This window comes from Astatotilapia calliptera, chromosome 14 (assembly GCF_900246225.1).
Source record: "Astatotilapia calliptera chromosome 14, fAstCal1.2, whole genome shotgun sequence".
Classification (NCBI taxonomy): Eukaryota; Metazoa; Chordata; class Actinopteri; order Cichliformes; family Cichlidae; genus Astatotilapia; species Astatotilapia calliptera.
The window spans coordinates 11,101,881-11,115,511 of NC_039315.1; the positions used below are offsets into that span (position 1 = coordinate 11,101,881).

General features: G+C 43.4%; 1 protein-coding gene across 1 annotated transcript in view; it reads left to right on the forward strand.

Moving 5' to 3' along the window:
- Positions 1 to 13,631, forward strand: part of traf4a (tnf receptor-associated factor 4a) — a 35,193-nt gene that overhangs the window by 16,247 nt on the left and 5,315 nt on the right. Inside the window, exon 2 of the mRNA XM_026192213.1 lies at positions 10,325 to 10,376. Coding sequence (XP_026047998.1) covers positions 10,325 to 10,376 — 52 coding nt within the window. The remainder of the gene's footprint in view (positions 1 to 10,324; positions 10,377 to 13,631) is intronic.

The following is a 13,631-nucleotide window of genomic DNA, read 5'->3' on the forward strand; positions in this document are numbered from 1 at the left end:
GATATAAAGTGGTTAGTTAGTGAGCTTTAGAGGTGTTAGTAAGCAGATTTTGGACTGTGCCAGACTAGCTGAGCCCCCCCTCCTGTTTTCAGCCTACTAATGTGTTCTATGAAGCTGCACCAGAAGACCATGGAGCTGGCCTAGCTCTGTCCTAGAGTAAGAAAAATCCACCCACAATGATACAGAGACCTTTTAAAGAGCCAGGCTGACTGATTCCCTGTTTCCAGTCTTTAAACTGAGCTGACTGCCTCAAACTAAACACCTGAATGAAAACATTTTCTTTATTTTTTTTGAGCAGCACACCTCATGCCTTATTATTGCAGACGTCACAAACTGATTGAAAATGCTCTTATTTTGACAGGCAGCTTGTACAATAGCTCGAAGCGCGCTGCTGCTTCCACACTTAATCTGCATTAGTGCTGCGATTTCATGTTGTGCTTCTCCGTGATTGTGGCTCCAATAGCTGATTCATTAATGCTGTTTTGAGGGGGGAAATGAGGTGACTCTGTCTGCTACTGCGTCTCCGCTGCCATATGCATACAGTTGGCTTGTGGCTCTCGTTTGAGTAGACCAGACTTTGCCTCCCCGTCCGGTGTAGGCGCTCCACGAGATTAACTGCGGCTCCTCAAAGCCAGCCGTCATCGCTGCATATTGCTCTTTTGAGCAGAAATCTGCCTTCTGAACTAAAATTAGACCAGCCATCTGTGATTAAAACTGCTAAATATCGCACGCGTCTGGAGAAATGTAGAGCATGTAGCTGCTTCCATTTGTTGCTGAATTATAGCTGATCACTCTCCAGCTCCTTTGTAGCTTTTGAATCTTCACAAATTGGTGACAGTGGATAGTAAAACAGAGAGTGGGGTATTTCTCACCTGCTGCAACCTTAAATGCAGCTTTTAGCACTTCTTCAATGGCCAGTAAGTCCTTCTCACATGTGTGACATGTTAAACCTCAGGACTTTCATTGATCTCCAGATGCAGTCCTCCACCCGCCCCGCCCCTCCACAAACCGCCCTTCAGATCAAACGTAAAGCATCTCCTTTCAAGCTCTGCTTTCCTTTCATGTACGCAGTGCGGGCTCTGTTCGTGCGGGTACGCCTCCGTTATGGTGGTCTCTCTCGTTTCCTTTTTTTTTTTTTCCACTTTTGCTGTATACTGAGTGGGTGAGGGTGACTGCACTCATGCATGCATGAGCTCAGCTCCCGATACAATTGATGGGACCTCTCTCTTTTTTTTCTCTCTCTCTGCAACTCCCCCACCACCCTGCTCCCAGATCAGCAGCAGTTAATGAAAGTGGATTGATTTTCCTGTACCTCCTGCATCCAACGTTTAATCTGGGGGATGAAATCGACCAGGAAAACAAAAGATCCTACTGCATTCTGTTATATTATGTCTTTGATTGCCTGCCAAGTTCCTTAGAAAACAGTCTGCGTTGGTATAAAACTGGCATAACTGGCACTGACATCCATATGACTTGAGGCATTTTAGTGGAAGAGTTGGACCATTTGGGAAATGCACTTATTGGCTTCTTTGTCAAGATAGAGGAGTGATACTGCTCTCTAGAATATTAGATCCTAATCAATCTTGTCTTGAGTAATTTATAATTGAGTGTTTTTTGAAGTTATCGGTGTTGTGCACATGCCTGCAGGTATTTAACAGACGTCGAGGCGAGGCTCCTGAAACTCTTGCACCTGATTTACCTTTTATCATTTAACTGTGCAGAAACCTTCAGATAGCTCTTTCATTTTTTTGATCCGGAGCTAAGCTGACAAGCTGCTTCAGCTAACTTCATATTTAACCTGGAAATGAGCGCTATCAATCATTAAACCCTTGCTCCTTTCATAATATCCAAGGTGCGACCTAGGAGGGCGTCTTGAGTTTATGACTGCTATAAATTTAGTGTCAGTGGAGGAGCTGGAATTCAGTTTCTGTTATACCCCCCTCCTTTTTCTGTTAAAGACTCATGTCAGAGCCTGATCACGCTGATGGAAGGAGACAGTGTGGGGGGGATTATAACTACTTGTATGTGCCGTCTCCCCTCCTCACACACTTAAGGATGGATTATGCATCACACAAGCTTGCCTTCAGCTTTCAGAAAACTACTCCTCCTCTTCCCTTCAGCCCTCCATATATGGTCTTCCTTCCTCCCCTCTCCTGCTTGCCCTCCGAAAGGTGTTTTTTTTTTTTTTTTTTTTTTTCTTCTTCTTTGTGTTTTCCTCGTGGCTGTGTGGCTGAGCTACGCCTCTGGTCGATGAGATGAGTCATCGTCATCTAATTGCTCTCAAATTCAGACCGACCGCCAGGTTTCACCTCTCGAGCGACTGAGTTCTACTTTTTATAATCGCACAAAAGGTTATTTCTGTCCAGGAGATGTAGGTGTGTGTTTTCTGGAAACCAATAACACATCAATGGAGCTTTATTGTGTAATGCTACAAGTACAACCAGGTCTTTGTGTGTAGAAATACATCAAAATTAAAGAAGTTAGCAGAATAATTATGTTATGAACTGAAAAATATGTTCAATAAAAGTTCATCTGTTAATAGCAAACCTGTGTTAGCTTCAGTTTATCCCCTTTATTCATACAGAAAATGTAATCCTGTTCAAATGCATGCGTTGAGGTCACGTGTTATTGGTGCATATTTATGATCATTTATTGCAGGCCTTCTCAGGACACAACATCAGATGTGATGTTGTGTTTTGGAAATTTAAAGGACAGTCCCTGGAAATATTCTCTTACTGTTGGGTCACACTTTGAGTACGCTCAGTCAGAGCTCTTAGATGACACGGAGCGCAGGGCAACATTCACCTTTATCTGCTTCCGGTGCTACTGCCGAGCTGACATTAAAAAAACAAACAAACAAACAGATTTTTGTCAACCTTTGGATGCTGTGAGAACATGTGCGAACTCTCTCACAGATGGCTCGTGTTCACAAATGTCAACACGGTGAGGTGAACTGCTCAGAGAAATGAATAACATTGCATAAGCGATGACGGCATGAGCAGGGATGGCCTCAGGTGTCCTGATCTCCACTGTTTTGTGTGTGGTCAGAAAATTGCCTGCGTATAGGCACGAAACAAATTCCCAGTAGCTTCGAAATCCACTTTTCTTCTTTTGTTCAGGTTTTTGTAGGTGGCGTCTGTGTAGCTCATAGTAAAACCGTCCTTTAATGGTTTTTTCTATCTTGGTACACATTTGTTCTCAGCGAGTGTGTTGCATGGGGTGCAGGAGATGAAGCCAGGGAACGAGGCCAGACATCCACCCACACACACTCACACTCTCTCCAGTAGTAGTAGTAGTGCCTTTCTTCCACTTGCATCATTTTATTCCTGCTTCAGCAAAGTAACGCAACAAAAATAGTCCTTTTCTGGATAAGGAACATGGAGAACTGAAAGTGTGAAAGTTCAATTTACAGGGAATTATGCAACAAAACTTTGAAAACAGTTACATTTTCCGCCTTTATTTGAAGCGCCATCTGACACAGCGTCACATGTGGTTTATTTCTCTCTTGCTGATGACCATGACCTACAGACTGTCAGCCATTGTTGCTTCATATTAAACAGCTGTCAGTGGCTGTTAGTGACCAACACAGGAAGTCAGATAGGATTTTACAGGTGTCATATTCCAGACTGGATCCTGCTAAACTCAACAAAAAGATCTGTCAAAAACTGTAAGAATAATTTTAGGGTAAAAACAGTAGTGCAAAATGTAATAGTCCGTCCTCTCTTCTCTTTAGTTTAGTTTTCGGGGCATATGATAAAGAAACTGTGTTTGACCAAAATTTACTGACTGTCTTGTGACTCCTTTGCTAAATAGTAACTGAGCTATGAGCCATTAGATGGCCTCGGTGTGAGGTTCAGTAATAATATCTGTACTTTACAGAGTAAAGACGGAACAGAAAACTGTACAAATTTAGCTCAGACGATAATAGCAGCCTTATAAATTGGACACTAAAATGTCAGGTGCGTAACAGACTGAAGGACAACAATAGAGATGCAGAAAAACTATATGCTATTCGTGTAAAATGTTAGATTTAGTTTAATTTTTCTCTACAAAAATTGAGTCAATCTGCTGCTATTTTTCTTTGAAATCCTTTATTTATCAGGCAGACAGGTGTCCAAAACCTGATAATGTCAAATGAAGGAAAAAAACAAAACACTTTCACATTTACAAATTGTAAACAAAGAAATGTGTGGGTTTTTTACTTTATATAAAATAACTACTTCACTAGTCATTTCACACTTATGTTCTACAGCCTCAGTTTAAATAAACGTTCTACACCAAGACGTTTCAGTGCCAACCTCTTTTAATTATTGCTATACTATGTGAAAAGGTCACCGTGCTTCCTAGTAGGCAATAGCTTTGCCTTCCAGAAGCGTCAGAGGGCTTATGCACAATATAATCTCCAACAAACCACAGGTATGGACAGCTTATCCTGTAGGAATTAAGCGCTACACAAGCAGCTGTCACAGCGTCATTCATGTGTGGATATGCCACACAGAAAGTCTGCAAAGGAGCCGTCAATCCACCTGTAGGCCGGTGTGTCATCGCGCTCTGTGAAAGTAGGAGCTGCTTCTCCTCTTTCAGACAAATGAGAGGGCCGCAGAGAGCTCGGCGGAAAGCCAAATGAGCTGTGGGCGAAGTCTATCAGGTTCCACAGGTGGAAACATCACCCGGCTTATTCAGGGGATGCGCAGCTAATCGTGAGGCGGAGGGACAGAACACCCGGCTAGAGGCAGGATGTTTTCAGGAAGACCTCTGAGCTGCAGCACTAACAATACTAATTGTAACCTTTGAGTTTGTGGTGTGCAGAAGGATGTCAGTGTAACCTTTTGACTGTCGTTGGTTTTTGTATTTTATGTTGATCCCATTGTTCTAAAAACTCTGTTGCAAAGCTGCTCCTCCACAAGACATTACAACGAATTGTGGTTTGTGGTCAGACAGCTTCAGAGACAGCTGGAAAAACGTAAGAACGAACTGTTAAATCTCTGGAAAAACGGTTAGAATTCTCTGTGTGAAGTTCTCATTAAACTGGTAGTAGCTGTCACACTTATAATTTCCCTGATAGTCTTGCGTGTGTAGATTTCTGCTTTCCATATATTGTGATGACAACTATCGGGTCCTGGCAGCGTCCCAAGTTGCTCTTGCCCACATGTAACGAACAACAGGTAGTTGTCCTTCCTGTTCTAATTCCTGGAAATAGTCTGTTTGCTTTGGGTGAGGGGAAGTTCACGGGTAAAACTTTGAGGAGGCACTCGCTTGCTATGAATTCTCCAGACTATTCCCTCCTCCACGCTCTGATATCACGCAGGCTTTGTGCAGGGATATTTGCATTTTCACATCTAACCTATGAAAAGGCTCAGAACTGGAGTCCACGTGTAAAAATGGTTGAGACGTTCTAGTACAGTCCGATCTTTGCCTGTATTTTGCGTTTTTGGAGGTTGTTCCTTTCCTTTAATCTGCTAGCACTTTTATTTTTATTTAGTTTGTTGGATGCAGAGTCCAAAGTCCGTGCTAGATTGTTTTATTTCCCTCCCACGGGAAAAAACCCAGGTTAAAATGATTTACCTTAACTCTAATCTTTTCCTTATTACTTTCTCTTTCGTATCCTCGTTACTTCAACACGTAAGCGCTATGCCCGCCTCACATATAGTTTGACACACCCTGGAACCGAAGAATGCTGCTGCCTCGCTTGCAGTTCTGGTCGTGCGGTTGAACTCTGGGGCTTTGTTAGCAACCGGCAGCTCCCAGAGGGTTGCGCCTCTACTCACAGAATGACTCATCGAGTACCGCTGGCACATTTTGGCCAGGCCTGCTGAACAATTGGAGCAGAGTGGGAGACGATAGCTGAAACGGATCTTCTCAAATTAGTTAATGGTTATTGAAAAGGTGTTTTTCTGTACTGAGAAAGACTGATTGTGATTTTAAACCCTAATCCTGCAACTGAAACATCAGAGAACAAAAAAAAAATATTAGAAAGTACAGTGTGAAACTCGAGGTACATGTTTTGTTTTGTATCAAGTATCCCAAACTTGCAAAAAAGGAGATCATTTAAATGTAGTTGAACCATAAAACTCATACTCTGATGTCTCTATGAAATCTGTACTCATTAGTGTTCAAAATACGAGACTTTGACGAAGGAAGTCCTGACTTCTTCCACACATAAACCCAAAACCAGATGGATTTGTGGGATTATCGTAACTTTAGATGAGATAAAACAAAGGTCTTGTTTTCCCTCAACTTCCTGAGAGGAAACGAGAAGAGTTTCAGCTGTGAGACCCAAAGCCTTCATGCAGCGCACTGGTGGAATTTAAGGTTTTGTTTGTGCATATTAAAGTTAATCCTGGTTATATCTTGAAAAGACAAAAGGCTTTAGCATAAGGATGAACATAAAAGCTGGCAGCGAGCTCCGGCTAGAGATAAGTGGGCAGTTCAGTCAAGGCTCCCGAAGCTGACTCAATAACAAAAGTCTGCTCAGAGAGTTAATGTGCCACAGACTGGCGCTCTCCGAAGCTCTCGTGCTTTTGATTTAGTTTGTTTTGTGCGTCTCGACAGCCCTTGCCTGCCACAATGGCAAACACAGAAGGGTTTGTTTAGGAGTTTCTCTCTTAGTCAATACAGAGCAGGCTTCAAGGTTACTCTGAGGCAGACTGTCACCAACATGTTGTCTCTGTGTGGCCTGCAGGCCGGTCGCTGTCTCTTGGAAAAACACCACTCCGCTCTGCACCGGTGAGATTAAACCTGAGGGATTTGTACTCCTCACCGTCTGCCTGCCAGGAGTTGCGCGCAGAGTGACGAAGCATGTTGTGACGGCTGTCCTCGTGGTATCAGCTGGATGAATGAACGACTGTTTAATCTGGGCCTGAAAAGATTTAAGGACAGGGGAGAGAAAGAGAGGGCAATTAGAGGGAAGAGGGATTTAAGGGCTGATTGGTGGGTAGGTGGGTGGGTGTATTTCACCTGCAGTGGGGGGAATGTGTTTTCTACCCCCTAACACGATGTGACGGTGTCGCCTACCAGTGAATTTAAGGTGATATTAAGAATGCCTGAGAGCAGCTGAGTGGACAGAAGGGGGAAATCAAATTTTAATGAAGTGATTGTGTTAAATTGCATGCTATGCGCTCTTAAGCTGCTCCCCCGTGACTCCCCGACACAGCCCCGAAACGCTGTTTACCAGCATCTCGACTGTTATGCACATTTATGACGAACTCGTTTCAGAAGAAGTTTGTGGGGTGCGAGTTCCCACGTGCACAGTTCAAGTTTACCCTCAAGGCTTTGCTTAATAGTAATGTTTACCCTATAGTAGCTTTAGTCAGGCTGCGGCTGTCCTGTGCAATGTTTTTTACTACTGATCTGCTAATTGCTTACTGTGTAAAGTGCTATAAAATGTCAAGGTCCAGTAGAAGTGCACAATTCCCCGCAGCCCACGGTGACGTCCTCAGATCGCTTTGTTTGTCGGATTAAACATCTGTCCAAAGTAGTGCTTGTAACTATACGAGAGAAAATTGTTTGAATGAAAAATTGTACACATTTGGAACCATCAAGCATTTAGAAAAAACAATTTTTTGCTTTTTTTAGCTCACTGGATTGAGCAGGATGTATCACAAGGATAATGTAGAGTCCCAGGTTCAAATCTCACCTTAGATAGGGTGGCTATAGCTTAGCAGTTGACCTGATCTACCTACTAACTTAGAGGTTGGTAGTTTGATCCTGGAGTGGTTGGAGTGTTCCAAGTGAGTAGAAATGCACTGTATAAGAACCTGTTCAACTTTCCATTGATCTTTCTACCAGTTTTCCAGTCTTTTCTTTGTGCTCTTAGATAAATGCTTAAAAACGAATTTGTATCAATATCCAGATAATCATTTTCTGTAGTAAACATGTCGCTTGAAGCAGTCCTGTAGCAGAGTATTCTGTACTGTACCCAAATCTGTGGGTTATATTTCATTTCTTCTAGAAAGCTCTCGCTAGCCAAAGAAATTGTTTGGCAGAGAAGATGGATGAATTGAACCGGAGCTGTGTCTCACATCAGCCCCGCTGTTCACTGCTAATGTGCTGTCATGGAGCGACAGAGAGTTCGATTCGAGAGCGACCCGAGAGAGTCGGGCAGCGTTATCGCTCGTGGGGCCGAACACATGAATGTGTGGGAGCTGTGGGAGCTTCTCTGTGACCGGGGAAGGAATTATCCTGACAGTCTGTGACTAGGCTCTTTTCGCCTGTCTGCCTCTCTGTGTGTCAGATGCATGGCCCGAGTTGGATGGGGCCTCGGGCTGTAAACCCCCACCACCCTTGCCTGCGCCTACATCACCCCCTGTCCAGAGCGGAGAGCCTGTCGCCTCCCATCTCCTCTCGCTTTACAGTTGTGGGACAGGCAGCGCTTTCTAAATCTGCGATGGCCACGAATACTGTAAATGATTTCACACCACACAAGATGCTGACTGGGCTCTCGAAGCCTCTAATCGATTGACCTCCTTTTACAGCCCGTTGTGGGTTTGTTAATTGGTCTCCAGCTCCCTGCTGACACAGTGACCCTAATGGAAGAGAATTACTGCTGTCTCGTCATGCATTAACCTCCCCCCTTTTTTTTTCATCAACCCTCCCTCCATCTCAGGCCTAACCTCTGCCCCCCCCCCCCCCCCCCCCCCCATTTTGCTGCTCACTCTCTGGTTTCACAGCAGCTGGTTAGACAGGGGGTGCACATGCACTCCCGCCTTGTCACATGTCCCTGTGCCTCTGGGAGCTGCAGTCAGGTGACACTGCCAAGCAAATTAAAGCACCAAAAGGCATACACTTACTGTTTGCATACGATTGTCCCTTAATTAGTTTAAGCATAATGTGGCCGTGGTCGGGGTTATGAGAGGCTTCTGCACAGGTCAGATGAAGCTTCAGGGCTTTTGTGCAGAACACATTTCTCCTGCCGTTTTGTTTTCTTTGTAGTTTTAGGCAAAATCACTGCTGAAATTAGGACCAGTTATAGTGATTTCCAGCTCTGTATTTTTAATATTAGCTTCAGCTACAGTAGCTTTGCATAAATAATTTCATCCTGACCCCTTCACTTTTTTCATATGTAAGAAATTTGCTGTTTTAAGCTTTGGTCTGATTGGCTGACCTTCACAAATACAAGGTTTACATAGCAGGTGGGGGGACACGTGTGTACTTGCGGAGGTCACCCCTTTTTGACAACACACAGAGAAAAGAGTAGAAAAACTGTGTGAAAACAAACCGTTATAGCAGTGTGAAGCCTGAGCATGATCGTGTGATCATGTTTATCATGAGCAGATTCACAAGGTGACATCTTTTAAATGGCCTGACTTTCAACAATAACATGTGTGACTCAAAAATAACAGGGAGGCTCCAGATGATCATAACATGGTTAAAATCTCAGGAGATGAGCCATGATTGCCTCCTTTTTTATTTATTTTTTGTCTGTTTAAGTTTGTGTGTGTAGAAGTGTCTGCTGTGCAGCTGTGAGCCTCGGCGCTGTATAGCAGCTCACCCCTAGTGGCTGCTGCCTCTATTATTTAGAAGTGTGAATATTTTATGACAACATCAGGGCTGGGAGTTTGGGAGACGGCTGCCCTAATGAGCCATGGCACTCACTCATTTGGACCTTAAACGGGCTGCTGAATGCACTTTTGTGGCGCCACAAAAACTGCACAGGGGGTATGTAGTAAAGTGGGTGTTAAAGTCTTATTTGGGGTTTTACTACTCCAGGGGAAAAATGCAGAAAATAGTCGTCTCACTGTTATGGGAGCAGATCGGCAAATCGTCCCGAGGATGAGCCTCGAGCATGAAGGCGAGGCTCAGTTTGTATACTGAGAAAAACTGAAGCCTGTTAAAACAAGAACTTTGTTATGTCGGCTGTGGTACTAGAGCAAAAAGAGAAATAGAAAAAGAAGCTAAACAGTGGGGTTCACAATCATTTCTTTATGTTTTAGAGAAAAACAGATGAAGCTCTACAGTGTAGTTTTGTCCTCTGCAGTCATATAAATCTGTGCAGACGTGTCCTCTGAGGGGTCAAACACAGAAGAGCCAATGTCATTAAAGTCAGCAGCTCACAGACCTGACATCACTGTGCATGAGAGTGCGTCACGCAGCATGATCAGTCAGAGAACTTTTCAGCTTTAAAGTGTATGCGAAGAGACAGAGAAGCACTAAGGGCAGAGCAACGCTGCTCTTTCAGACTATTATAGAAGAGCCTTTTAGCTCTGTCCAAGGGCCAGTGTGGTTTTAAAATGTCTGCTTTTAAACTTGTTTTCTCTGTCTTCTTTTCATTCAATACTAAACTTTTCTTTGTTTCTGTTTTTTTGTTTTTGTTTTTTTGTTGCAGTGAGGGTGTCTTCAAGTGTCCGGAGGATCAGCTGCCCTTAGACTATGCCAAGGTACGACTGACACTCCTAATCCCAAACTAAAGCCAAACCCACACATGCAGGAGTATTTTTAAAAGCACATTTTTCCCTCCTTAGTTGAAAAATCAGCATGGTAACAACATGAACCAAACCCACCACATTTGGAAGCCTCAACATGTGTTTTGTCCGCTGCCATGTTTTTTTTTTTTTTGTTTGTTTGTTTGTTTTTGTTTGTTTTTTGGTTTGTTTGTTTGTTTTTGAGGGGCAAATTAGCATATTTTAGATGATCGGTTGGAGTTGCTAATTAATGCTAATTAGTGGATATATCTTGGACGGGCTATACCAAAGTGCAAGTCCCGATAATTTCCATTGAAAATGCTCCAAAAGGCAATAACAGCACAAACACAGCTGAGTGGTTCACTTCACTGACTCCAATTAGCAGCTGTGGCCTAGCAAACACTGAGTGGTTACACTTCTGTCAATCAAACCAGCTACACCCCCTACTGCAGTATGTGAAAAAACAGACCCTGTTTAGTTGGTTTGAAGGAGGAAAATATCCATAGAGGTCAAATATATTTAGTTCTAGGTTGTAAACCTTTTTTAATTGATGTGAAGTGGGGTATTTTAACATGGGAGTCTATTGAGAACAAATGACCCCATAATGTAGTGGTTTGTATGGTTCCGATCCCAGGGGCAGACACAAACCCAGGCTCAGGGGGCATATGGTAGTCCAAGTGCTGGTCCCAAGTCTGGATAAATGGGATGGTTATGTAACAAAAAACAAAAACAAAAAAAAGCAGCACCTGGTATAAAATCTGTGTCAGATAAAAGATGTGGATCCATCCACTCCGATGACCTCATTTGGGAAATAAGGGAGCGACCAAAAATACCCTCTGCCAAAAGCCGATGGGGAATGACTTGCTTTGAGACATGGACAGCATAAAAGATGTTCTTGAAACCTCAGACTTTTGTGTCATGTGCAAACTGAACAACATTACCTAAGTTAAACAAAACACTTAACAGAACATGTTTTAAACTCAGTTTCACCTTGTTTATGGATGTCTGTACACTGGAAGTTTTCAAAGAGTTCTATTTGGCAAGGCCAAAGGTGATAATAGCCATGATACAGCTCACCGTGAGGTAACGTGAGTGTGCTAAAATGCTTGTGTGACCAAGCTGATGTGCACCAGATCAAAGAATTGACCATTTGTACAGAATTTCTACCACGTTAGCATCCAGATTTTAAGCAGATACATTAACTGTGATCACCCCTGTGGTTGAGAAATTTAGCACGCTAGCATTTAAACTAAACACAGAGTACAGATAAGACTGGAGATGATCAATGTAACAACATGCCACTAGATGCTAGAATAATTAAAATGCTAGCTTTGTAGCATTTTTGTTTTGTTTGCATTCATCTGCTTCAGGATGTAAATAAACTGGGCTACACTGGCCTGACTAGGAACGAATGCAAATCAGATGTCTAACGAGTACAAAGATTAGATAAAGATGGAGTCATGAATCCGGATGTAAATGCAAATTATCAGAAAAACTGCTTTAGGGTGATGGCTTTGACTTTATAATGGTGTGATAAAAGCTGAATTTTTGAAAGTAAGTTTACAGATCCTTGTTTTAACTGAGAGTCAGAGTCAGTGGAAAATCTATTAAAACTAGTACCACCCCACCCTCGCCTCTTTTAATACATCTCTTTATGTCCAGAAGAAATTTCAGCTGAACAATAAATGCAGTTAATCAGATTGTGCTCAGGGGGAAAAGATAATGACTAACTGTATTCAGAGTCGGCGGCTGGCTCTCTCACACCCACACCCCCACTGCAAAATGAGAGACTGGAAGACAAGGATAAGGGGCAGGAAAGGATCATCTCCTTTTCAGTGCAGCGTTAGGCTTCAGTTGATAAGTCTCCCATGCAGTTTGTTAACTTTACTCTTTATGATCTTGTTCTATGTGCACAAAGCTCATTTATTCAAAGCCACTGGAAAAAGAAAAAGATGACTGCACTAAATAGAAGTTCATCATCGTTCAGATTTAATGAAAGCTGATACCGTCAGGCGGGGAGGAATAAGGTGATTTTTGTGACCTTAAAACTCATTAAAAAACAAAGGAAATTATCAGGGTTTAACCTCGAGCTGCAGCAGGCTCAGCGGGGCAGCAGTGCAGGTCTGCATGCTGTGCTCAGAGCGATGAAGGCGCCTGTAATAGCAGGGACTCCCCACGGGAAGGATGTGCTCATGGCACACCTGTCAGACGCTGTTATTTGCCAAGGCTCCCAGTCGCCTGTAAATTACCCCATCCTGGTGGTCCCTGTCAGGGTTGTTGTAACGCTCGCTGAACACTGTCCTTCGAAAACGTGCACAAACACAACCTCGCTCCCACAGAACAACAGTGTTGGAGTCATTAAAGGATTGCACTGTTTCTGCTGTAGCAGCAGTGCACGGCCAACAATTGCTGCAGCAGACAGAATAAACCCCCAACTTGGAGCTCCAAAGAGATTAACCCCCCCGATCTGCCTGCGACTAACTTATTAAAAGGTCATTATTGCCGTCCTCCTGCAAATTCCAAGACTGTAACAATGAGAGAGTGTTTCAGTGTGCTTTAGAGGACTTTTTTTCTGCTCTTTGTTTCTTCTCAGAGAATGTGATTATGGCACTGAAATCTCAACCGCTCCTTCAGTGTAAATGGAGTCGCTTTCTGTGGATGTCATTTCACTTCAGAGATGTACTTTAAAACACTTGAAAAGGCGTCTATCTCCTAACAAAGCTGCTGCAAACAATGAGAGAGACGACGAGGGTTTCCTTGCAGATCGTTTTCCAAATGAATTTTTAACTTGCTGGCGATGGCAGAGACACGTGAGCGCAGTCGGGCACTTTCTGGGAGCCGTTATTTGTTCGGAGGGCTGTTGTGACATTTTGAGGAAGTGGCTTTTCTTGTTTGATCAGTGCTCTGCCCGTGCTTCGTGTGACAGCACAAGGGATGGAGATGCAGCGAAAGAGCCGTAAATCCTCTGGACAGCGTACTGTAGGGAAGGATTTGGGGTGTTTGGGCAGAAAACTGACTCATCCCTATCGCTCTGTGACCAAGAATAAATAAATCTTTTCCTCTTTTCTCCCCTCTCTGACTCTTTCAGAGGTCCCATAAAACGACAGACTTACTCATTATCACTGCAGTGCTTGGCTTGAGTCACTGTGCTGCAGTCTGATGAGGGCTGCATTTACCCTTTTTGCAATATAAATCTCCAGTGTGTGTAACTGTGAGCAGCCACTGAGTGTC